This window comes from Brassica rapa, chromosome A02 (genome assembly GCF_000309985.2).
Source record: "Brassica rapa cultivar Chiifu-401-42 chromosome A02, CAAS_Brap_v3.01, whole genome shotgun sequence".
NCBI lineage: Eukaryota > Viridiplantae > Streptophyta > Magnoliopsida > Brassicales > Brassicaceae > Brassica > Brassica rapa.
Genome location: NC_024796.2, coordinates 17,256,093 through 17,283,580, shown reverse-complemented (window position 1 = coordinate 17,283,580; position 27,488 = coordinate 17,256,093). Strand labels below are relative to the sequence as shown.

Sequence of the window (27,488 nt, the reverse complement as noted above, 5' to 3'; positions counted from 1 at the left end):
TTCTCATAGTTCTTAGGGAGATCCGACCCTAAGGCTCACATACGCACTTTTAAACTTGTGATAGCCCGAGCCCACCTCAAGGATGAGGAGAAAGAAATAGGTCATTGTAGGATTTTTGTCAAAAATCTCACTGAACCCGTGCTTGCGTGGTTTGCTTGCTTAGAAGAAAAATTCATAGATAATTTCACACATCTATAACCACCTTTCTGAAACATTACTCCTTCTACATGGAAGAGAAGGTCTCGGAGAAGCCCTTTCTGCAAGAATATAAGGGCACAATGAGATGCTTAGGTCCTACATCGATATGTTCAAAGAGGTAAGATATCGAATCATGAAACCAAATGATAGTACGGCCTTAAGAGCACTAAAAACCGGCATCCGGTTCACATAGCGATTTGCGCACACCGTGATTCATCCTTCTGCTTCCTAGAAGAAGAAATCACTGGTCTCTCTGCAAGACACAGACGAGACCCGTGGGAATCTACCTCTCGCAAAAGTGATGTTTCTACGGCTTAGCTTATGCATCGTCAATCTTTAAGGATAATCATTACTAATCCGACAGATGAGATTGAAGAGTCACGTCTTCAGGTGTTTCCGCCCATTAAAGATGACTATGTGTCAGTTAATGGGCTGGGAGCAACTGTTATAGCGGGATTTTGCACACAAAATCTTATCCAGTAAAGACCCAATTGAAACAAGCTAAATTGGTAATGAACCCCATGATCCATTGGTGAAGCCCAACTATTCCGGTCCAAAAGACTACTTCGCCGCTGTAGTGAGCTCCGAGTCTACCGATAACAACCAAGATCTGGCCACGTCGCGGTCAAGCAGTTACATAACCAGCCGAGATCTCTGGGAAAAGTACGATTGCGTCTTAGATATATAGAGTAGTTGAACTTAGATGAACATTAATACCATCATTTGATACACGCTTTTTGGCTTTCTCACTTGAGACTTAAAAGTTTTTATCTTGTAATTTGTTCTTTGTATTTATTATATTTACTGTCAATAATATTAGTCTAATTCTAGCAAATTATTTTAGAGATTTCACATAAATCTTTTCACACCTTTTCCTAAGCTTTAGTATGTAATATGAATTTGTATATTTGTGTTTCGAAATAGTATCACACAATTGTATCTTGATATTCAAATATTTTTATCTCCTCGCCTATATTTGTTTCCCTAAAGAAGTTCAAAACGTTTCTATATATTATTATTTTAAAATTTTGTTGTGATTTAGGCGTCTTAAAAACCTCTTGGACCCTCTAACTTTTTAGTACGGTTTTCAGTCTTACAACAAACGGGCCTTGATCATATTTCATGTTAAAACAATCTACGACAAAGCCCGTCTAACGATCCACCATAGTTTATACACTTTTCACTCATGCATGTACCACACTACCACGGCACAGTACATCACACTGAAAGTTTCAATGTGTGGACGAATTTTGTTTGTCTTAATCTTCCATCGTCAAAGATAAGATCCTACTTCCTAGGGGTTCGATATTTTATCTTTTGGACGATTTGTCTATTTTCAATACTGGTGATCAGTGACGTAATTAACTAAGCTCACTTGTTTCCTTTTTTTCTTCTATATAATGCGATGGCTACTTTGATCTACCTCACTAAAGAAACAAAAAACAACACATGGAGCCAAAAACTTTCTTCCGTTTGATTTTTCTCATAGTCACCGCCGGTTTCATCATCTCTTTCACTTCCACTAACTTCCCCCACGCGCCGTCGTCTACCACGGGGCTTCTTGACTGCACCGACTCTTCCTCTTCACCTCTTTGTGCATCAAGAAACTTCCTCTTCAACAAACAAAAACCACAATTTTCTAAACAAGATCCTAAACCAAAACCCAAGAACCATGACCACTTGTCTGACACATTAAACCACCCTCTGGACCCACTCACTGTCATGGAGTTTAACAAAGTCCGATCTCTTCTCTCCTCTGACGCGCTCTTCTCCACAGGCGCACCACACGCGTTCCACTCCATCGTTCTTGAAGAGCCGGAGAAGAATCTCGTTAGAGCATGGGAAAAAGGAAACCCACTTCCTCCGAGAAAAGCTTCCGTCATCGCACGCGTTGGCCCCGACACGCACGTGCTAACCGTTGACCTTTCTTCTGGTCGGGTGGACATAGTGGATAGTCCGGTTCCTGTTTCGGGTTACCCGATGATGACTCTAGAAGAAATGAACGAAGTGACGTTCGCACCGTTTTCAAGCGCTGATGTGAACCGTACGATTGTTTCTGGTGGAGTTAATCTGACGGATGTGTATTGCTTCCCGTTATCAAGTGGCTGGTACGGTAGAAAAGAAGAAAATAAAAGGGTTATTAAAAGTCAGTGTTACTCAAGCCAAGGTACTGCTAACTTCTACATGCGACCCATCGAAGGTTTAACTATTCTTATCGATTTAGATACAAAGCAAGTGATCGAGATAGTTGATACCGGTCCGAATATTCCCATACCCGGTTCAGCCAATACTGAATACCGCTTCAAAAACCTAGGGACCACTGACAAAACACGAGGTCTTAACCCGATCTCGATCGAGCAGCCACGTGGTCCAAGCTTCGTAATAGAAGACAACCATCTAGTGAAATGGGCAAATTGGGAATTTCATCTAAAGCCTGACCCGAGAGCAGGTGTGGTATTATCACAAGTTAGAGTACATGATCCTGACACACAAGAGACACGTGAAGTGATGTACCAAGGGTTCGTGTCGGAGCTTTTTGTTCCGTACATGGATCCATCGGACGCGTGGTACTTCAAGACTTACATGGACGCAGGTGAATACGGGTTTGGTTTACAAGCCATGCCACTTGTACCGCTTAATGATTGTCCACGAAACGCAGCCTATATGGACGGAGTTTTCACGACGGCTGATGGAACGCCGTTTGTGAGAGAGAATATGATTTGTATCTTCGAGCGTTACGCCGGAGATATTGGTTGGCGTCACTCGGAAAGCCCCATCAGCGGTTTACCGGTTAGTCCATTTGCTTAGCTGTTTATAATTCAAAATTTACGTAGAAATAATTTATGGTTATAATGATTCAATTAAAAAACTTGATGGTGTTACTTACACTTAAGATAAGTTACATTTTGATTAAATAGATAAAGGAAGTGAGACCAAAGGTGACGTTAGTGGTACGAATGGCAGCTTCGGTAGGTAACTATGATTACATCATTGATTATGAGTTCCAAACTGATGGGCTAATCAAAGCTAAGGTACTATAATTTCTACTTTACAATATCTTTCAAAAATAAAGATTTTTTTTAAGTTCCGTGGAACAATGAATATTCGTTTTTGTCACAAACCACACAAATGTATGGACAATGACTAGGTGGGACTTAGTGGAATTCTAATGGTGAAAGGGACATCATATCAAAACAAAAATCAAGTGAATAAAGATAAAGAAGGTAACGAAGAAGAGCTTCACGGCACGCTTCTGGCTGAAAATATAATAGGAGTAATTCATGATCACTATGTCACTTTCTACCTTGACCTCGACGTCGATGGCCCGGACAATTCATTTCTCAAAGTGAACCTCAAGAGGCAGATGACTGAGCCAGGCGAGTCTCCAAGGAAGAGTTACATGAAAGCGGTTAAGAACATTGTGAAAACCGAAAAGGACGCTCAGATCAAACTTAGTTTGTACGATCCATCTGAATTCCACGTTGTCAATTCTGCTAAAACCACCCGGGTCGGTAACCCCACGGGTTACAAGATCGTCCCTAGAGCCACGGCGGCTAGTTTGCTTGACCATGATGATCCTCCGCAGAAGAGAGCAGCTTTTACCAATAATCAAATTTGGGTGACACCGTATAATAAGACCGAGAAATGGGCTGCCGGTTTGTTCACTTACCAAAGCCATGGAGATGATACTCTAGCAGTTTGGTCAGACAGGTAAATTAAATGAAAGTTTTAATTATTCATCATATAGTTAAGATTTGATTGTTTTGTTTAATTTAATATTGGTGCTATGCAGGGATAGAGACATAGAGAACACGGATATAGTTGTGTGGTACACACTCGGATTCCATCACGTTCCATGTCAAGAAGACTTTCCAATAATGCCTACAGTTTCTTCGAGTTTTGATTTGAAACCCGCAAATTTCTTCGAGCGCAATCCAATCCTTAGGGCCGCTCCAAACTTCGAACATGATCTCCCGGTTTGTGAAGTTAAATATGTATCTGCTTGAAATGAGTGAAGTACGGAATAAAACTTATAGATTTTTCCTTCTGTATTTTCGTGGTGCTTTAATTAGTCAAAACAATGTTTGTTGCGAGATGTAAACTGGAAACCGGATGTATATACGTATATCAGTATATGCAAATGTATATGTGTGTGTGACCTTTTACTATTATTTTTTTTTCCCAAATTGAAATTCATTCATACGATAGTTTAGTACATAAGCTGGCGAATAACATACATCTCCAGAGACAAGAATCCAAAGAACAGGCAGCTAAAACCCACTCCGGGGTAACTTACGAGTTAAATTGAACACACAGATAAATACTATAGTCCGCAACTAAAACAGGAACAAAAGACATCCATCTACTCAAAGACTATGACAACTCCAAGCATCCAACCAAACCTATAGCAGCAAGCAATGATTCAGATTAATCGCTGCTGCCCTCGGCAAGCCCAACGATTCCATCCACTTCTAGTAATCCAGACTCCAAGTCTTCTTAACCCGGATCTAACGCTGCCGCCTATGGCCTGCCAAGCGATAGCATCCTCAATAGTAACCAAGAACCAAGACTTCATAACCCGACAAGAAGAACCGCTTCACGATCCACCACATCTTCCGGATACGATTACGACGCACTCCATGACGTCTTATTTTTTAACCTAGATAGAAGCCATCATAAAACTCCACAAGAAACTAAGCCTCGTCGATCGAAACCACCATCAATACAGTCAAGAACAGATCAAATCAACAAGAAATCATTGCATCCACCACAATAGGAAAGAAATTCTGCAGGAGAAACTGTCAAACACTAATCATAGAGAACTCTTAAACCTGACTACAAAGAAAGAGATAAAACCCGACAAAAATCACTCGTTGAGAAGAGGAGAGATCAAAGCCCAAAACAGGATATACAAGGACCAATGAAATCAGGCTATGAACAGCTAAACAGCACAAATCAACAGATCTGGCCAAACCAATAAAGACCCTCACCAATCGAAGCATATCTGCCCATTAAAACTTCAAACCCAACAAATCAAACGAGGACCAGCGGGAATCTCAGATCTACAACAATAAAAACAGTAAAGCCTAAAAACAACACTACCCACAACAAGGAACCGACGCCAGCGCTATCTAAGCCGCCGCACGCCGGTCCCCACAAAAGAGCTCGAAACGGAAGGGATTAAAGTAAAGATTTTAATAATTGTTGATATACTTTTAAATTTAACTTTCTATGGGACCTTGTCTCTTTTGATATTTTGAATTGCTGAAATGATAATTTTTGTAAAAAAATTAACATTCTCAAAATACCTATTTGTTCCTTTTAACGTTTTTGGTAATGATTGTATCAGAAAAACTTTAACCCAACCGATAATTTTTAAATCAAACACGAAAGACAACTCCGACTATTATGCCAAATTTGGTGTTTTCAATGCTAAATTTAATGTTTTGGTGTTATATTTTATTTTTTATTTTCAATCATTACACCAAATTTTCACATTAGAAATAATATTATTTATTATTTAAAATTTTAATTTTTCAATTTGGTTTTGTACGAGATCGGTTGAATAATTGAGTAAATGGATGGAATTTCAAGGTTTTTACTAAGGGAAGAAAGAATGTGATAATAAAATCTGTGGTAACGGTTTTACCAAACCATGTAATGTTCTGCTTCCGCATATCAAAAATGGTGATGAAGAAGCTAACAAGTCTAGTGGCACAATTTTGGTGGAGACCAGGGGAAATACCAAAGGTATGCACATGAAATCATGAGATAAACTATCTATATTATTAAAACAGAAGTACTTTTTGATACTGTTTGGAAACATAGATAACAATATAAATGAGAATTGTTTAGAAACATGGATAGCGGTATAAAATATATATAATATCATTTTAGTAATTTCATTAATATAAATACATTAATTGTTTTTCATATTTCACTGAGTTTAACAATTTTATTAATTATATTATCTTAACAATAGATCAAATCATTAATTATATTATCATAATAATAATAGTAGATTTTTATTTATTAGTTAATCAACATTAACTTTGTGCCAATTATAAAATAAAAAATGTAAAATAAGTGGATTCTTATATGGTTAAACGTTCTGTTTAATTTGTTTTAATAATTTTTTATTTATTTTAGTTTCAATCGGTGTAAAATTATGTAGTCAAAAATATAATTCAAAGACATGTTTTTGTGAATAAAATAATAACTTAAATCAAAATAATAATTATGAGTGTTTTGGTAAGTTTTTATGTCTGATTTTTCTTCATTTGGTAACCTCATGTTGCATAAAGTTCATACCTTTTACCAAGTTAAAACTTTCCAAACCCACTCTAATCTCTTTGACTTAAAAACACTAAACTTTATCTGAATTTTTTATTTTTGACTCATGTCTTTCTCACGAATATATCTTTTTGTTGCAGATTTTTAATCAGATGGTTATCATCTTCCCCTTAAATATGTACTTTGTGTGTTCTATATAAGTATGTCTATATAATTTTCCACTTATTTTCTATATTTTAAGCCATTTGAACGTTTTTTGATATGATATACATGTTTTCATATCTTGGTTTGATATATATGTTTTTCAGATCTGGATCAGACTTTGGAAGACCTATGGAAAGTCTTTTCGGAAGTCTTCTCGAAAGTCTTCTAAAATATAATGCGCTAGAAGACTTCCAGACGACTTCCAGGAAGTCTTCTGACGGGTCTTCTTCCATATCAAGTGGAGTCTAAGCATGTCTTTGTAGAGGAATGATCTATAATAGTTTTGTTTGTGGTATGATTTGTGATTTGCATGTGTACTCCTTTAGTTGTGATTTTTTTTTTTTGTAAGTTTGAAAATATATTAATGAAAAATTTTGGTACATATGTTCATTTTCCACAATATTATCTTGCTTAAGTTACTTGACATAATTGAATTTATTGATACAACTTCAATAGAAAAACACAATAACACAAAAATTAATCAAATTTATTACAATTAATGGAGAAGAATTCTCAAGAAAACTTAGTCAAATTCACAAAAAATAAAACATTACATAAGTTCAAAGCTATAACACTTTCATTAGATACATAAGTAAAAAGTATATCTTATAATCTGAGAAGACACATTAAACCATGTTACTTGATATTCTTGAAATTACTTAACACTTTTGAAAATTAAATAAACATATCTTAAAGTTACTTAACAAATTTACGAAAACTAACATAGAAGACTTCTACAAAAGTCTTCACAATTAGGTAGAAACTTCACTAAACATGAATGTTGGTAACCTCATAAATATCACCAATTAAGTTATAAATTTCATTCAGTAGCCCCAATATTGATTAATATACATGAATTAACAAAAAAAAATTAAAAAGTCTTTATAGTTTTAGAAAAAAAGAAAGTTTATTAAACATTGGCGCAGACGACTTCTACGTAGATCGTCTAGTAGCGTCCATTTAGGTTAGTTTTGCAATTGATTTTTAACCTAGACGACTTACATGGAAGTCGTCCATCTTTGTTTGTTAAAAAAAAAACTCGAGACAACTTACATGTAAGTCGTCTAGGGAAAACGGATTAGTTATGCATTTCACCGGATTGTGTCAAAAATTTGACTTTTCCTGGACGACTTACACGTAAGTCGTCCAATAGAAGATTAAAAAAACAATATTTTTTTATACCTAGACGACTTACATGAAAGTTGTCTCAGGTTCGTTTTGCAATTGAAAAATGAAACAAAAAAAATATTTTTTCTAGATGACTTACACGGAAGTCGTCCGTCCGACGACTTACATGAAAGTCGTCCAAGATAAGCAAGGTTTGACCAGAATCTCGAAATAAAATCATGGACGACTTCAATGTAAGTCGTCGGACGGACGACTTCCATGTAAGTCGTCTAGAAAAAAATATTTATTTTGTTTTATTTTTCAATTGCAAAACTAACCTGAGACGACTTCCATGTAAGTCGTCCAAGAAAACTCAAATTTCTGACACAATCCGGTCAAATTCAAAACTTACTCGTTTACCCTAGACGACTTACATGGAAGTCGTCTCGAATTTTTTTTTAACAAACAAAGATGGACGACTTCCATGTAAGTCGTTTATAAAAACACAATTAAAAGTCAATTGCAAAACTAACATCTGCATTGACCAGAAGACTTCCATGTAAGTCGTCTACAACCAGACGACTTACATGTAAGTTTTCTGGACGAACATATCTGGGAAAAAAAAGCTGATTTCCTAGTTTCAACCAGTGAGATAACTTGTTTAGCACACATAATTCTTTTCCAAGCACTCATGATCTCAAACAAAAGTGAGCCACCAAGAATCGTAAGCTTCAATGGCTCTATGAACCATAAAAAAATTTAGAATCAAAATCTTGGGTTTTTTGGATGAATATGGAGAGAAAGTGAAAGAGATATTGTTTTTAGTTCATAAGAATTGACAAAGAAAGAGTGTAAATCAATTTTTAGGTGCATTAAGAGCTTCAAATTGGTTGTTCATGGTGGTTGGTATATTGATGGCAATGGCAATATTGTGAATACTTGAGGAAGATGAGGGTGATAGAGTAAAATATGCATTTTCAAAAAAAAAAGAAAAAAAAGTGATGACATTTTCATGAATTATCTGAACTTTGGGGATGAAAGAGGCAAGTCAAAGTTCAAAAAAAAAATATAGGTTGGTTTTATGTTTGACTTCAAATATTGAGTCATATTTACAAAAACCCCATTTTTCATTCCATATAATTATTTTACTAAATTAAAAACCTTTTATATTTCAATTAATTTAGCCAAAATACGTAGAAAAAGTCATTTTTATTAGTTTATAAAATCAATTAGGCATGACCATTAGCTATCCACTTAGGTACGTGTTGTTTTTATTGGGTATCATTTTTTTTTGTTATAAAATTAGGCCCCACTTGGATATTATAAATTTATGTGTGGATTTTGAGTTGGGTCCTTCTGGATCTAGATGAGTTTGGTTCTGATGTATATGAACCTAAAAATATCTAAATAAAAAATGTATCAGAAACGGGTTCAGATATTTGTACCAAAATAACCATATTACCCGATTCGATCCAGATCTTTTGAATACAATTAGTTCTATTACGATCTATTTAAAATATATAACACTAATTATGAAAAATAAATATCAATATATAAAAATGTAAGTACCAATACTCGTGCGGGTGCGCAGATCAATCTCTAGTATAGTCTTAAGGACGAAAGAGGTTTAGGGTTTAAATACCTCGCGGACTTTAATACAGCTATGCTTAGTAAGCAATTTTGGAGTTTGATAGAGAAAGCGAACACATTTTTCTCTCGTGTGTTGAAAGGAAGATATTTCAGGAAGACATCAGTCCTAGAAGCAATTAGATCATACTCGTCATCCTACAGCTGGCGCAGTATTGTCTCTGCTAGATCTCTTGTTAGCGAATGACTAAGTAAAAGGGTGAGATCAGGATCATCTATCTCAGTATGAAACGATCCTTGACTCCCATCCACTCGCCCGAGACCAGCAAATAAAAATCAACACAATCTTTACCTGGATCTTACAGAAGATTCTCTCATCAATGGAATTTACTGGTAATTCGGAATCAGGTGGATCCTGATGTGAAAATAATTCGGAATCTGGTGGATCATCATGATGTGAAAATAATTTATAGTATACCACTAAGTCGAATATCGACAGTAGACCGTGAAGGATAACATTTTACTAATAATGGTAATACACGACTAATCAGGATATCAAATAGAACAAGTGTACCCAGATAGAGAAAGAACGCTACCAGAGTTTGGTCATTCGGTCGCTCCATTGAAGGCTTTCTGCTGGAAAGTAGATGTCCACCTAAGATGAAACACTTTTTATGGCAATTGGTATTAGGATGTATAGAGGTTACAAAAAAAAATTTAAGAGAAAGAGGCATACAATGGGATACGACTTGGAAACTCGGTTATAAACATATTATTCGAAGGAGACATTTTTACAGTTATGAATCTTCTTAAGAGTCAAGAAACATATCTGAATATCAAACAATATCTCATACGATCTCTTTGTGGAATAACGGCTCTGAAGAAATTGAATTTAGGCATAAAAAAGACTGGAAATGGATGTGCAGATGTGTTATCTAAGTCAGCTTTACAAAGTACTATTCAAAGTTCATATATCATTTATGTTCATCCTATTTTTTTTGTCCATCATTTTTTAAACATCTTGAAATAACTGATGCTAATTAATAATAAACTTTTGGCTGGCAAAAAAAAAATCAAATTTGTCTAATTATCGCTTAAATATTTTATTAATATTTTCTAAGAAGCTTTCAAGTGATATCATAGTTTAATTTTTATTAGTTTTTTTGTTAATTTATAGAGTTTTTTTTATTTAAGATTTTTTTCCATATTAAGCTTCTATTTCCATATATATATATGTCATAAAAATTACTATCAAATCAGTTTTACTTATTTATTATTTTGTTTTTAATGAAAATACACTTTTTAAATAATTTAATTTAAAATAAAATTATATTTTAATTTGTTGTATTTTAACAATTTGATTGATTTAATTAATTTGCGTTGGTGGATAACTTAAAAAATGTTTATATGAATCGGGAAAAACAAGCTTATGTTGTTATATTATATTTATTTATGTATATAGAATCCATATACTCCCTCCGTTTCAAAATAGATGATGTTTTGGAGAGTTTAAAATGTTTCAAAATACTTGATGTTTTGATATTTTTATATTACTTTTAATTTTACAGAAAACTGTGCCACCAATGATGTTTTATAGTTATTTTTATGATTGGCTGAATTAGTTTTACTTTATATTTTTAATGTTACTTTTTAGAAAAAAGAGTATGCCTTAATTCTTGTGTATTCACTTAAAACATCAAGTATTTTGAAACAAAGGGAGTATAATACTAGTGTAATAAAGAAAGAACATTATTTTTTGTAACTTCAAAAAGATAAATTATTAAAATTTGAAATTAATCAAAATTGTATAAAATGGTAATTAAATATTTGTAAATCTAATTGTTTTTTTTATCTTGTTTAGTTAGATTCTCATGAAAAGAAATCGATAGGTTAAACAAGTGTTTCTAATTTTTTTGTGTTATTGTTTTGTCTATAAATTACAAAATTTACTGAATTGATATATTTAATTATTGCATCCTTAAATAATAAGACATTAGAGAACCATGGCTTGAGTTGTTTTGTCAAAATTGTACAAAAATCTATGTATTTTCATATTTGTCACGAAAATTTATATGTTAAACTTACTTTTACAAAATTCTTAACTTTGTCACGACAACAAGAATCTATGCTTTTTCATATTTGTCAATGTTCTCACACTTTCAAAGAATATATTAGCTTAATCACTTACTTATTTTTCTTTACAAAACAAAGTATCGGAGTCTTGAAAAAGTTGAATTCATATTATTGTAACTGTACATAAAAGTTTGTGATTACATACTTAGTGATTCTTGTATATGTGTCCAAGAAAGTTTAAATGGCTTAGTGGTAACTGCCATATATTTATGTCATACTAACATGAGTTCGATCATTTCCTTCGCATTGTTTTTTCATTTTTTACGAAAAAATAAATGAGATGACGTGGCAACTTCGAGCTTTCTTATTGGTTGATTTTCATATCCTACGTGGACAACCTATCTGAGACTTATATTCTCCTTTTATTACATAATAATAATAATAATAATAATAATAATAATAATAATAATAATAATAACTAGAGATTTTTCCGGGCTACGCCCGGGTTTAGTTTATAAATTGTTACAGTAAAATCTCTATAAATTAATATTGCTGGGATTTTGAAATTTTATTAATTTATAAAAATAATAATTTATGAAAAATTTCTTATTCAATTTTTTTCTATTTTTAAATATTTTTATTTATAAAATAAAAAAATATTTGACTTTACCATATGTACATTATTTAAATTTTAGAAATTTAAATTTCATAATAATTTTATTATTTTATTTGGTGTATATTTTTATATTTCATATAATTGTTACATCGTTTTAGATATAATTTTACTAAATATTATCAAACTACTGTAGTTGCTTTTATATATTAAGTTATTTATATTGGTATATTTAACTTATATATATTGGAAACAATGACAAATAAAAAGTATTAAAATGAAGTTTAAATTATTAGAATGTAAACGTAAACAATAATAAAAACACACATACTTATTCAAAATAGTTTTACATCAGAAAAAATCTGGTTTAATACATTGATAAAAGGTAGACAGTTAATTGCTTGTTGTATATTTTCTGAAAAGTTGAGAAAAATAAAATGGTTTTCATGAAGTTTATATGTCTTGAATACCAGATATGTCTACCAAATGTTATTTTTCTATATGTTGTTCTCAGTTAAATATTATTTTTATGAGGTTTTTTTTCAGGATTTAGGAGTTCTAATGAGTTCGTTTTCAGCATTGATGTTTAACAATTCTTTTTTTTTTCCACCAGCAGTTGGGTTTAGTAGAGATATGTGTTGATGGTTATGTGCCTGTTCTCTGGTTGGGTTTAGTGTTTCTTCGAGCTAGTTCTGATGCCATGAGCAAGAAACCATCCATGGAGTCTATCTGAAACCAATAAAAAGAAATGAATAAAGAAAATGTGGTATTATATAAATTGTTATATTGAGTTTGGCAGACATAGAAACAGAGAAAAAGTGAACCTATTAGAGTTAATGGCAGCCAAAGAGGTACTCTTGTCGATCATAGCTGATAAATACAAATAGCAAACGAATTCATATCTGAATTTTACACTGAACTTTCAGAAAGAGTAACCATGTTGTTCCATTATTTGGTTGAGCATTGGAGACATGTCTCCGCCATATGAAGCATAATGGAGAATTGTACTCTTAGCACCTTCAATACAAAACGAAAGAGACAAAGGGAAACAATAAGCTAGAGTTTAGCCTCTCCCTTCAGAATCTCAGCATCAATCGGGTAATATGATAATAACCTATAAGATCTATTGTGGTTCCATCTTCCACAGTAAACTGAGCAACAGAAGTTCCCAAATTCATGAGTAACTGCAACGTCTCTTTGTGTGTTGTTCCTCCATCTGATGCTCTAAATATCACTTTGTGGTTAAAAGACATCTTCAGCTAATCATGAGAACTGAAGCCATAAGCTTTAACTCTTTCTAAACACTATCAAAACCTTTTGAACAAATCCAGCAACTAAGGATTTGTTATCCATCAACGGGCTCCAGCAATTGAGACACTGGTATACACTCGGAAAGCAATATCCTGCTACATCAAGGATGTCTATTTGAGCCGCGAGATGCAGAGCAGTACCTTTGTATAGGTAATCAGATCTGTGAATCTATCAACCCAAAAAACCAAACACAATCACTGTGTCAATCTGTCAGAATAAGAGTTTATCAAATGCTTACATTATCTGGAGAGAATTTGCTTTAAGTAAAATAAGTTCAACTCAAAGTAAGTTATGTATTTCCAACGGGTAAAAAACGAAAAGATTATGTTCGGATATGCAGAAGGAAATCCTAGAGAAGTACATAAACTTAAGCGACATAGATAATGGCAGAACTAAAGCAACATGGAGCTGAGATTTGACAGGTATTAGCTACTAAATCTTGGATGCTTGGCTTCCTGCTCCACTTCACTGTCATTAGTTGGAACACTTCCACCATAAGAAGACCCAATGTAAAAGGTTTCACCAAAGGCAGAGTTACATGTTACAATTGGCCCAGAAAATTGCTCACCTTTAATGTCTGCGGTGACTGATCTGCACAGGTGGTTCTTACATCTGGCAAGACTGGAGGACATACAACCTTTGAAACAGTTATGGTATTTTTCAGTGAAGCTGCGGTCAGAAACCTTCACTTTGACATTGTGGGTTTGGCCAATTGTATCCAACAGCCACTGTGGAGTTGCCATCTCATGATGAGGATCCATGGTTATAAAAGGCATGCAGTTAAAAAGGTTACCTGCATTTGGTTAAGAGCAAGCACTAATTATAGTAAATTTTGATGGTTATTTGTGTTGTAACAGTTTTCAAACTACCTGAATAGGTTCCTGTCTGAGGAAGGCATCGATCTCACCTATAGTAAGGGTTTCAACCTTGGTGACCTCTAATGCAATAAACATGGAAGCAACATATGGGTCCTCACTTCTCAGCCAACCTGGAACATGAACTCTGAATCAGATAAGAGTTTTGAAGTGTAAAATTCATTGCCACAGAAACACATACCAAGAGAGGTAATCAATTGTCGGAGGCACATCCTTGTCAATGAAAACTCTTGATGAAGACATGGGGTTCGGTGCAACATTGCCACTCTATTTGGAGGGATGGTTAACACATAGACATTAGCAACGTCTGTTGGTGTTCCAAGCATATTTTCTATTGAATTATCTATGATACTTTTTGAATCAAAATGAACCTATTAATTCTAGAACTCAGTATATCATAAGCAGATGAAATCAGCAAAGACTACAACACGTTAATTATGTGAAATTTTAATATCAAAATATTAGGTGTATAACATAATTGAGAAACAAAAGGATTTACCCAGCAATAATTTTCTTTGGATAATTACTGCAAATGTGAAGGGGAAACACATGATATAATAATTGATCGAAAAACCAAGCGGTAGTAAAACTCAGAATGATACTGGAAAATACTCATTTAGGGAAAATTGCACCTGGACCATTAATCATGCTAAATGAATTGTTCAACTAAATAAACTCACATATGTAATTAAAGAAATTGCTAAATACTATTAAACAAAAATAAACTGAAAAGAAAAAAAAAAGAAAAAATCAGACAACAACAAAAAGAAGCAAAATAATTCAAATCAAACCCAACATCAACGTGTGATTGATATTGTCACGGGATGATATTAAAAGCCAGAACCATATGCAAGGAACTATTTATAGAAACATAACTAATAATTTCATATATAGGTACAGGTGTAAAGAAGTCAGTACCCAAAATTACACGACATTTGAAGACCTTACAAAACGTATTAACATGAAGCAACATAGTGATCAGTCTCTCACCTGAGATTGCTCAGCATTAAAAGATAGAATTTCTACAATGAGTTCAATTAAAACATAGTTATTATGCAGAAATAGATTTGTATAGCGTGTTTTTTTCCTGACTCAATAACAAACCCAGTCCAATACAAATCATTCTATTGACTAAAAGATATGCATACACCAAGATTAGTACGCACATGTTCCTAAAAGTAGCCAGGAGTACCCACAGCAGATTAAGCAAGCTCAAAGTAACCATCAATACTCAAAATCATTTATTTCAAAGGCTGCAGAAAAAAAAACATGTGAAGCCCATATATTATGAAAGGATCACTAAACAGATTGTACGATGCAATACCTCTTTCTCGCTTCCGGTTTCCAAACATGCAAGATCGTTTTGCCTCAATCGAAGTCACTCCTCGTGACGGATCACAAAAGGATTTGCCATGTTTAAGCTATTCACGGTACACTCAGATGAGGAAGATCAATTGTAGTGTTTTGTCAGTGGAGTTTCTCTGGATACTTCATAGGAAGGCTGCAGTCAATAGAGCTGTCGGAGACGGGAAACTTTACGGAGACGAAGGTAGACTTCACGGTAAATCTAACAGATTTTATGGCCATGATTTTATCTTCTTTTGTGGAGGTAGTAGGTTTTGGTTTCACCAAACATTGGACGAAGAGACTTAAATAGGAGGAGAAACAAAGGAAGATGGAAGAAATCATAAATAATAGAATAAAGAATATCATTGATTATGCAGAGATTCAAAACGATGATGATTGACTACGAAGCGGAAAAGTCAAGCTTGCGACCTAGTTGAATGGGCCTATTTTGAAATCTTTAGCATCTACACGAATGGCCCGTTAAAGTGAAAGATAATTTGACATGGCAAAAGGAATAGTTCTATTTAATTAAGTGACGTGGACAGTCTATATGTTGAGCATATTTGGCTTTTAGTATTATGATAATAATAATAATAATAATACTAATAATACTAATAATATATATATATATAGAAATAGAATCACATATATGGTTATTGTATGGATTTTTTTTTGAGGCATATACTTTACAAATTTTAGGATGTATTACAAATTATAACTGGAGTGTTATTATATGACTAAAACGGTAAAACCCATACTTATAAATATTAGAATGAGATCTAAGACACTGACATTAAATACTTATAAAGAGAGTGAACTCGAAATATTCTCAAACGCTGCTTAGTCCTGACATTGACAATAGTTTTTTGTAACCTAATGGTAGTGGTATCCAATCTCCTTATCCTTCAAATTATTTTAACTAAACAGTCCATAGTTTTCCGGGGCTTGTGGCCCTTATATTCACTGGGCCCGCACTGGTAGTATGCATTCTTCAGTTCCTTTCTTTACAAAGTTCATAGATGGAAGTGCCAAAGCCAAAAGGCTTCTTTCTTAATACCTTGATAAGTATTCTGCATTACAAAACTTTTATAACGATAGTATATTTGGGAATAATATATGAATTACCAAATGTAACGACCTTAGCTTCTATTGATAAAGATTCGAACCGGACAACCTAGGAACGGGCAAGGCAACAAGAGCGGTCTTGAGCTTCAAGACAATTCCAAACTTCTCTTCCAGACCCAAAACTTGTCCCTCTGGAATCTTCCAGTCGAACGAGTGTAATAGGGTGGCGAGAGTGTACAAAACCATCCTCTCAGCGAGTGCTACACCCGCGCAAATTCTCCTGCCTGATCCAAACGGAAGAAAGCTGTAATCGGTTCCACTGAAATCACAAGATTTATTATCAAGAAACCTCTCGGGACAAAACTCCGTCGGATTCTCCCACACGTTTGGGTCTCTTTGAATAGACCAAACATTGATGAAGACCTTAGTGTCTTTAGGGACGGTGTAACCTCCCACCACAGCAGTTTCAGTTGGACGATGAGGGACTAACAAAGGAATGGTTGGGTGAAGTCTAAGTGTTTCCTTCATAATGGCTAGTATGTACGGAAGTCTAGTGATGTGCGATTCTTCGACAATGTGTTCTTTTCCAACAACTTCGTCTAGCTCTTGTTGCGCTCTCTTCATCAACTTTGGGTTACTTATAAGCTCCGCCATCGCAAACTCTATTGTGTTTGTAGATGTCTCGGTACCACCAACTACCATATCCTTCACATATACAGTATATAACAAACACTTTAATCAAATCACTCTCACGAACAAAAAACCACAAACATATATATATATATAAATTATATTTTTGGTATTTAAAGAGCTATGATACCAAATCACTCTCATGAACTAAGTAACGAAACTGAAACCATTAGTTACCGCGAGTACGGCTTTGACATGGTTAACTGTAATGGGAACCTCCGAATCGCCTTCTTGGTCCTTTAACTTCATCAAATGTTGCAAAAAGTCTTTACATTCACCATCGTCGCTACTTCTTAGCTTATGCATCTGTTCGATAGCTCTATCGAATATGGCATCAAGCTCGTGAGCAGACACACGCATCTTCTTCACAAGCCCTTGAAGATCGAACCTCGCTAGCCACGGAAAGAAATCAGAAACATTAGGCTCACCCAAAAGCCTAGTAATCTCAGAAATAACTCCTTTAAACTCTTTTCCAACACTCTCCATATCCTCTGCTCTTACCGACCCTCCCCATAACATATTCATCGTTAGATTCATCATCGTCAAGAACAACTGGTCTCCGACGTTCACCGCCGATCCTTGTTGACTTTTCTCGTATAAAAATCTCGTTCTTTCTCGGATTTCTTTGCGTCGAAGCTCGTAGAATGAATCCAAAGTTTTGCGGCTAAGAAGCTTGAGAACACAAACTTTTCTAAGCATCCTCCATTCGGCACCGTATGGTAGCCATACAAGGTCGAGGCCACCGTAGGTAACGATTCTTGCCGTGAGTGGGACATCATGGTTTGAGAAGTTGATGTCTTGATCTTTGAAGATCTCTCGAGCCAGCGATGGAGAGTTGACCACAACAGTTAGTTTTGAGCCAAGATTGAGTTTGAAGATTGGACCGTGTTCATGAGAGAGGTTTGTGAAGTAGGTGTGAAGGTCTGGGTCAAGAAACGGGAGGCTTCCGACAATAGGTAGGCCTCGCGGTCCAGGCGGTAGAGGCGGTTGCGGCGAGCGTTTGAAGAGGAACCAGAGAACCGTAAATATAGCAGTGAGGATGAGGATTGCATAAGGAGTAAGAGTGGCTGTGTTGTCGGCGAGGAGATCCGATATCAGAGACATTGTTTCTACCGCTGTTCGTACGAACTATGAGATTGTCAAGACTGGTATAATGTTTTTATATACGGTTACAGCATCATCTTATTACATACAACAAGAAGATAATTTATTATAATAATAGTGGAAATGAATATGATAACATCTCAGCGGATATGCTTCAACACTCACCATACCATAACTTTGGAACAAACAGCAAAAAGCTGATTACAATAGTAAAAAAATTCCAGAAGTGGTCAAGTTTCACGACAGAATTAGAGAAGATAGAGACGATGCAGATTTGTTTCCCGGACTTTGAAATCACCTATGTGCCACGAGTGCGCTATCAGTTTTCAGATTTTTTAGCTAAGACTACTAAAACCTTTCGTAGGGAGTTACTTTTTATTGGTTGTTGTATTCCGGTCTGGTTATCCAAACTACCTCAAGTTTGAGTAATAGAATGATCGTTCGACGTCAAAAAAAAAACATTTGAGCGGATAATATTAGTCTCCATTGTCTTTTTTTTTTAATCAAAAGTTGCAATGTATATAGTTGTGACAAAAAAAATTATTTTTTTATTATAAATGTTTTCATCCCCTAAATATTAATTGATAATCATTTAAAAATTGTAACTTTAAATTTATACTAATTAAAAAGAAACCTTGTTTATGTGTCACTTAACTAGAATAACAATTGAACTTACGTGTCAACTTAATAATCAATTGAAAAAGATATTGGTCCAAAATCTAATTACTAGCGAACATTATATTAACCCAAAATATAAGAACCATGTATTTTTTCCTTAAATAAAAGCTATGAAGTTACCTATTATGATTAACATATATATGTCGATTAATAATTATGAATAATAAAAATTTGATAACAATTTTTGCATCTTTCCTCATTTTTGTATAATTTTATATTATTAAAAGAAATTAAACAATCACATTAACCATATAATAATAAAAAAAATTAGATTTTTTTATATGTTATATTTTGAATTTTTAAAACAACTTTAAATTACAAAAATGTTAAAAATCCTTTTGAAAATTTTGTGGTCAATGGCTTAATTTTTTGTTATAACAAGATCAAAATGATCATACAATCGTATTAATATAAATTTTTTATTTAATAGATATTCGTGTTAAATATATATATATACATATTATCGTTTAAATTAAACTATGTACCATTTAAAAATACAAAAATAAGTTAATTTTGAAATTTGCATTGAAAGAGTATTGAGACCTTAATATTTTAATTTTAAAATTTGCATCGAAAAATACCACATCGAAGATTTTGAAATTAATGGTTTAAATTTTTTGTTACATCAAATATACAAATGTTAATAAAACCATATAAGTAAGAAGTCTCAATAATAAATATTTATATTAAAATATACTATATATTTATGTCAATATATTTGAAATATAATTATATACCATAAAAATAAATAAAATAATTATTTTGAATTATTTACCATAAATATATTGTAAATAAACAAGATGTACTATTTTGATTTATGTGATTACTATAATCTCCTATATATTAATTGAGAAACAATTGATTACTTTAGCAAATGCAAGATTTTATTAATTAATATTGTTCAAAAATCTTATAAGAGATCGATATAACTAAGGTTTATTTAGAAGTTATTGAAATCAACCTAGCGAGAACATGGATTGCACAACAAATATTCTTTCCTAACCTAATCCCCTTTCTATTCGTCACAACACCGACATATAATATTTGGAAGTCTCGATTGACAATCTGAAATGGTAACGTTTTTTTAAAGTTCAGCCCATTGTTTTTCTTAAATGGGCCACAAACACTTTTTAATAATTAACTAAATGGGCACATACATAGTAAAATGTGTCTTGGTTTAAAAATTGTTGCATACCTAAAATCAATATGAACCATCATCATTTTCGTTAAAATTTTGTCACAATAATAAAAATAGGGTTCGACAAAAAATCATAACCCAAAAAACCGAACCAAGGCCGATCCAAAGAATAGTACTGGACTTTAACCAAAATTGGTTAGATATCTGAATGGGTTTAAAATTTTGGTATCTAGAGAACCAGAACCAAACCTGATCCAAACCGTAATATTTTAGGTATCCAAATATATCTGAACAAGATTTATATACTTAAATATATTAATTATTTTTAAATTTAATATCTAAAATAATACACATATAAGATGTTTTTAAGTTGTCCAAAATACTTAGAAATATATACAAATAGTTATAAGTACATGTTTAAAATAGCTAAATGATACTTACAATACCTAAAATACTTAAAATATCTATTGGTTTCCTATTCAAATATTTAAGCTAAACCAATTTTTATGTTAAGTTTAAGTTCTTTGACATATATTATTCAAATTTATATGTTATATATTATTTTTATTTTTAGATTTTGAAAAATTTAAAGTATATATGAACTTTAATTTTTGAAAAAAATTTAAATAGGTTATCGAAAAACAAATCGAAACCAAACCCGCAAAGATCTGAACCGAACCAAATCTTCAAAGATCTGAATTGAACCAAATGGTACTCGAATGTTCACTTCTAATCAAATGTAAACTAATTATCTTGAAAATTACACTATGATCTGAAAATGTATATTATTTATAATATTTAAGTACAATATATTTAAAAAAAATCACTCGATTATCATCTAATTAACTAATTATCTTGAAAATTACATTATGATCTGAAAATCACAAATTACTAAAGCATGAAAAAGAGAAGAAATACAAAAAGTTGGTTTGACCAAAAAATATATATACAAAAAGTTGGTAAAAAGAAATACAAAACAGATTAAGAGCATATTGAAAACAGAAGCTGAGGCCATCTATACTATTAAAGCAGAATCCCTAATAGGATTATACCCTTATTTTTTGAAGTTATTTACAATAGAATGCCACTGCCATTTTTAGATGTATTTTTAAATATTACAATTATATATTCGACCAATCATAGACAAGACGTTTTAAAATCCACGATTTTCAACTTGGGTAACAATTTAAGTATTAACTACACCATTAAATACTGTAGGAATATTTAAATTAAATATCGCTGTTCCTATTTTATAGTAACTTGAAACCATATATAGTAGTTATGATTTTGCTCATGAGATTAGTATCAATTATTAGTTTTATATTTTAAGCTATTTTAAAATATATTGTATCACCAATAATATAGGGACTTCCTAAACTAAATGATTCTATTCCTATAATATATTGACCATTATTTTAAGAAAATTGCACTGAAGTCTCTCTCTATATAAACACATTCATCGATAGAGGATTATAATCAAACCCACAAAACATATACAGTACTTACAAAAACATATAGAAGGGCAGTGTTAAAATCTTCGATATATTTTCTATCAATGCTACACGGTTCTTTTAATGGAGGTGCTGACATAGAATCTCCTGAAGACGAATCAATTAAATATTTACCAGGAAGAGAGAATGGAAGTGCTACAAGCCTACAATCATGATTCGTTCTCATTTACTGCAGGTAAATGACCCTTAACTAACTTCCAACTTTCATTTTTTTGTTTCTTGATCAACGATGAAAACCCTTAATTAATTTATATGTTTCATAGTAGTGGAGTTGAGGTTCTAAACCGCGAACCGAAGTATTTTAAGAAAAGAACAGTGAAGATGAGCATATTTTGGAATCACATCTCGGACTTCTTCAAGAAGATCGAAGCAACATTCACCGTCACTCCTACGGAAGACATGAGACCTAGCCGCAGTGCCATGAGAATGATTTTAGGACTTAAAGGCAAGTTTCAAAAAAAAACTTATTTATAACTATATATAACTTATATATATATATATCATTTTCACCAAATACACAAATCTAAAACTGTTAAAAATAATTTTATAATATAAATATGCTTATATCATATAGATAAAATAGTTAATTTCAGAAAGTGAATTAGTTGAACTCTCCTCGAAGTGTTTTTTACAACAAAAAGTCTAAACCATTAAACTATAATTTTTAAAAATTTGTGACCCCAAAATAATGCATGAGAAGAATGACTTTTAGGCATGGCTTTGTGTAGCCGTTGAGAAGATTAGCTACCTATGACATAATAGAACTTAAAATTTTAGAATTTATAGAATTTGAAAAGGACATAAATCCCGCCCTTTGAAAGGGCGGGTCAAAATCTAGTAAACGTTTTAAAAGATCATCTCTGGAACTCTTTGAGAAAGTTTTATCGGACGATATCTCAAAAAAAATTATAAGAAAAATCTTTTTAAATCATAAAAATTAAATGCATCTGTAGTTCTGTACATATGGTCACAAATTTTGAAACTTTTTAAGGCCATAAAAAACTCTCTACGTGGACCCAGTCTGGAAAAGAGACTTTGTATGGCAAGATTGATTGCTAGTAAAAATCAGGCTTGCTTTTTTGGGTAAAAATCAGGCTTGCTTTTTATTAACACTTTTTATGTTCATCTTAATGACAAAAAGGTAATATTTGGCGATGGCGACAAAACACTAGGGTTTTTCGATGCTGTTTCGAGGATGGGATCCGGGCATTCTCGGGGACTCAAGGACTCGATCGGGTGTTTACCGGAAAGATACGATCATAAGGATATGGATTCCAAAAGGAATCTTGGAAAAAAGTTTAATTGAGGATTTGCAAGGGTTTATTCGGGTCGGGATTGGCAGGATTCGAGATTCACCAAGCTCTTCGAAAGGGATGCGGAATCCAGAGGATCTTGTACAAGATATTCGAGGTACGGTTTTCGTTTTCATCAACGCGAGACCTCCCTCGATTATTTTAGGGATTTGGGTTAATCAGATCCGATTGATTCATTATGATGAGGGGATTATTGGGTTAATGTATTTGATTTTTGGTGGTTTTTTGGAAAGTTTGGCTGGTCTTGTTGAATCTGGGATTATGATTTTTCGAATCACTGATGGAGGATATTGCATTCATGGTTTGGATTCTTTACGTGGGGATGTGGGTCTCGGGAACCAATATAAAAGAGATCGTGAGAGTATTGAGCGTAGCATCAAACCTTCCAATCTATTCTTGCAAAAGTTTAACAATCTTTTCTGTTCTCTTCTGGTTTTGGTGAGGATGTCTCAAAGTCAGCTTCTTGGGAATGGCGGTGATATGAAGAATGGGGAAGGAAACCGAAAACGACTGAAGATCTCCGATAACTCTGACCTGATTAAGAGTTATTCCAAGACCTTGAGAGGGAGGTGCATGAACCCGATGGAGCAAGACGTCAAAGCGCTTTTGGTTACTGGTGTAGTTTTACTTGAGTTTTGCGATCACTTCAGGTTATATAATGGGAACATTGGTGTAGGAGTTTGCTCGGGTACCTGGTTAGAGATTTGGATCGATTGGCTTGGTCAGTGTATTATGAGGCTTGCTCCTAAACTGGTCTCTTCCAACCAGTTACAGAAAGCAGAACTGGAGATGAACAGGGCGTTAGGTTTCGGTTATTTGGGTAAGCAAGTGGTTGAGAGGGTGTGGTTCAAGGTAGCTGTGGTGAGGAGTGTTACGAAAGTTCTGTTCATGGTTTGTTCTACAAAAGAGATGGCAGTTGGCTTGGGAAGTTCAGGGAGGCTATGGTACAAGTTTCTTGCAAGTTGGAGTGGGCTTACCTATAGTACGATTTACTTTGGTCACGGGAGTCCTAAGGGTTCCAGATATGGGTCAAATGTTTTAATAATGGTGGTGAGACTTGAGAAATGTACTTTTACTGACGTTGTGAATTTTCATAATCCAATAAAAAATATTGAGGATAAGTCATGTAAAATTGCATCGTGGTTGGTTTCAATAGAGTGTACTCGGGAAATTAAGGTGTGCTATTTTATTAGGGAGTTAACTATGTTATCTATGGTTTGTGACGTTAGCTTCGATCAATATAGATTTATAATTATCATTATAAGGCCTCGTTACGTGAGATGGCAGTGCTGTAGTCGATGTGTTTTATTGGTGCGAGTTATAAACTATTTGAGTATTGCGGATTTATTTAATTATGTGGGTAGAAGGGAAGTCGCTTTTGCATTTTTATTTCGCTGTGTTCTCATGCTTTGGAATAATAATGTTTCTTGGTTTTCATGGTGTTTTGGTTCTTATGGAGTCAGTGGTTTAGTCGTTGGTGATGGTTCTTATATTTGGAAATTATACTTTGAACATGCTGGTGATTCATATAGAGGGAATGCTTTTAATTGTAATATGGAATCAATGGTATGTGGACAATGGAAGAGGGAGATATCTGTAACCATAAACGGAGTTTTGTTTCAGCTTGTATATGTTCGTAGACACTTTGTCCTTACATGGCAGGAGTCGAGGAGAGTGGACAATCTGTGGGTAAAATTCCACAGGTTACAAAGAAGGATTGTAGGAAGAGGATCTGTGGGCCAATACGTGGATGTGGCTCTGATATGGTGGTGGTGGGGTATTGATGTTAGAATATTATTGGGTCTCATTAAACCTGTATTCTATGGCTCGATAGACCATTTCAAATTTTTTATATATGAAGATACTAAGTTGGAATGTTAGAGGACTAGGAAGTCATTGGACAATAAGTTATCTTCGGGAGATTTGGCATAAACATAAACCAGAATTTTTATTTTTATCTGAAACGAAACAGGATTTTGAATTCGTTCAAGGGGTTCAGGCACACTTTGGATATGATTATTTGGTTACTGTGGACCCTAATGGGAGGAGTGGTGGTTTAGCTCTTTTCTATAACAATGAATATCAAGTTAAAATCTTATATTCTAGTAATAGGATGATAGACATCGAGGCGGTGGTCAAAGGAAAGCAAGTTTTCCTTACTTTTGTCTATGGAGATCCAGTACAAGAATTAAACATGTATGGGAGAGACTAACTCGGTTTGGTTTATCACGATCTGATCCATGGTTTATTATTGGCGATCTTAATGAGATTACGGGGAATCATGAAAAGGATGGGGGAGCCCTAAGATGTACAACTTCCTTCATTCCTTTTAACAACATGATAAGAAATAGTGGTTTACTGGAATTTCCGGCTCGAGGTAATAAATTATCTTGGCAAGGAAGGAGGGGTAAGGGAAAAGGAGCAGTGATGGTCAGATGTCGACTGGATCGAGCATTGGCAAATGAGGAATGGCATACACTTTTTCCATGCTCTTATACAGAGTACCTAAAGATGGTAGGTTCTGATCATCGTCCTGTAGTCGCTGTGCTGGAGGATAATCTATCACAAAAGAGGAAGGGACAATTTAGATTTGATAAGAGATGGGTTGGACAGGAGGGTCTTATGGAATCAATAGTGGCAGGCTGGACAGAAAATCAAGGAGAACAAAGGGTGGATATAGTTACAAAAATTACCAAGTGCCGCCATGAAATATCTTCATGGCGAAAAGATAACCAACCATATGGGAAGGACAAAATTAAAGATCTTCAACAAGCACTGGAAGAAGTTCAAATGGATAATAATAGAACACAAGAGGAGATTCTTGAGGTTTCCAAAAAGTTACAAGAGGCTTATAAGGATGAGGAGGAATATTGGCACCAGAAAAGCCGAAATATGTGGTATTCATCGGGGGATCTTAATACTAAGTTTTATCATGCCTTAACAAAGCAACGTAGGATTCGCAATAAAATTGTGGGCCTACATGACGAAAGGGGGAATTGGGTAACAGAGGAGAACGGAGTTGAGAAGGTGGCGGTTGATTATTTTGATGATTTGTTTCGTACTACTAGCCCAACGGAATTTGATAGTTTTTTGGAGGAGATAGTTCCATCTATTTCTCCTCAAATGAATCAAACTTTATTAAGAGTAGCAACGGAGGAAGAGGTTCGGCAAGCTCTATTTATGATGCATCCGGAGAAAGCGCCATGGCCGGATGGAATGACAGCTCTCTTTTTTCAACATTCCTGGCATGTTATTAAGGAAGATGTGGTGGAGATGGTTAATAATTTTCTGGTTACAGGAGAAATGGATCCTCGATTAAATATTACTAATATTTGTATGATTCCGAAAACGGAGAGACCTACAAGGATGACAGAGCTTAGGCCGATTAGCCTGTGTAATGTTGGATATAAGATCATCTCAAAGGTTTTGTGTCAAAGATTAAAAATTTATCTACCAAGACTAATCTCGGAGACACAATCGGCTTTTGTGGCAGGCAGGTTAATATCGGATAATATTCTTATTGCGCAGGAAATGTTTCATGGATTGAGAACCAATAAGTCTTGCCAAAACAAGTTTATGGCGATCAAAACAGATATGAGCAAGGCGTATGATAGGATAGAATGGAGTTTTATTGGGGCTCTTCTGCACAAAATGGGTTTTGATATTCGATGGATTAATATAATGTTGGAGTGTATATCGTCAGTTCAATATAGGGTGCTTCTCAATGGGCAGCCACGAGGTCTCATTACTCCCCAGCGGGGATTGCGGCAAGGAGACCCTTTGTCTCCTTATTTATTTATCATGTGCACTGAGGCATTAATTGTAAATATTAAGAAGGCGGAAAGAATGAAACAATTAACTGGTTTGAAGGTAGCACGGGCTTGTCCAGCAATTTCGCATTTGCTATTTGCAGATGACAGCCTTTTTTTTTGTAAGGCAAATAAGGAGGAATGTCAAACCATTCTCAGGATTCTAAAGGAATATGAAACGGTCTCAGGACAACAAATTAATTTTCAGAAATCCTCAATTCAATTTGGACATAAAATTGAAGAATCCAACCGTCAAGAATTGAGAGATATTTTGGGCATTCAGAATACAGGAGGAATGGGATCTTATCTAGGTTTACCAGAAAGCCTTGGAGGATCCAAAGTACAAGTTTTTGGCTTTGTACAAGAGCGTTTGAATAATAGGGTTAATGGATGGACCTTCCGTTTCTTTACTAAAGGAGGGAAAGAGGTGATTATCAAATCGGTAGTTATGGCATTACCAAACCATGTGATGTCTGTTTATCGGTTACCAAAGGCTACAGTGAAAAAGTTAACTAGTGCAGTAGCTAAGTTTTGGTGGAGTCCAGGAGGAAACACAAAAGGCATGCATTGG

General features: G+C 34.1%; 2 protein-coding genes and 1 long non-coding RNA gene across 4 annotated transcripts; 2 read left to right on the top strand and 1 right to left on the bottom strand.

Moving 5' to 3' along the window:
* The first annotated feature begins 1,538 nt into the window (after nucleotides 1-1,538).
* Nucleotides 1,539-4,370, top strand: LOC103868133 (primary amine oxidase). The gene is made up of 4 exons (XM_009146238.3): nucleotides 1,539-2,988; nucleotides 3,117-3,230; nucleotides 3,347-3,909; nucleotides 3,992-4,370. Exons 1-4 carry the CDS (start codon nucleotides 1,648-1,650, stop codon nucleotides 4,203-4,205), a joined length of 2,232 nt encoding a protein of 743 aa, XP_009144486.1. The 5' UTR covers nucleotides 1,539-1,647; the 3' UTR covers nucleotides 4,206-4,370.
* Nucleotides 4,371-5,777: 1,407 nt separating this feature from the next.
* LOC117132087 lies at nucleotides 5,778-7,929 on the top strand. The gene is made up of 2 exons (XR_004455579.1): nucleotides 5,778-5,949; nucleotides 6,801-7,929. It is a non-coding gene; the product is annotated as an uncharacterized LOC117132087 (long non-coding RNA).
* An 8,330-nt stretch (nucleotides 7,930-16,259) lies between these two features.
* Nucleotides 16,260-18,720, bottom strand: LOC103868134 (flavonoid 3'-monooxygenase CYP75B137). Of its 2 annotated transcripts, XM_009146240.3 has the most exons (3): nucleotides 17,542-18,720; nucleotides 16,748-17,379; nucleotides 16,260-16,679 (listed from the first exon to the last, which is right to left on the bottom strand). In XM_009146240.3, the coding sequence occupies exons 1-2, from the start codon at nucleotides 18,466-18,468 to the stop codon at nucleotides 16,756-16,758; spliced, it is 1,551 nt and encodes a 516-aa protein (XP_009144488.1). In that variant the 5' UTR covers nucleotides 18,469-18,720; the 3' UTR covers nucleotides 16,260-16,679; nucleotides 16,748-16,755. The 2 variants fall into 2 exon arrangements, with proteins under 2 accessions (XP_009144488.1, XP_033141506.1); XM_033285615.1 differs by having other exon boundaries at nucleotides 16,613-17,379.
* Nucleotides 18,721-27,488: the final 8,768 nt, after the last annotated feature.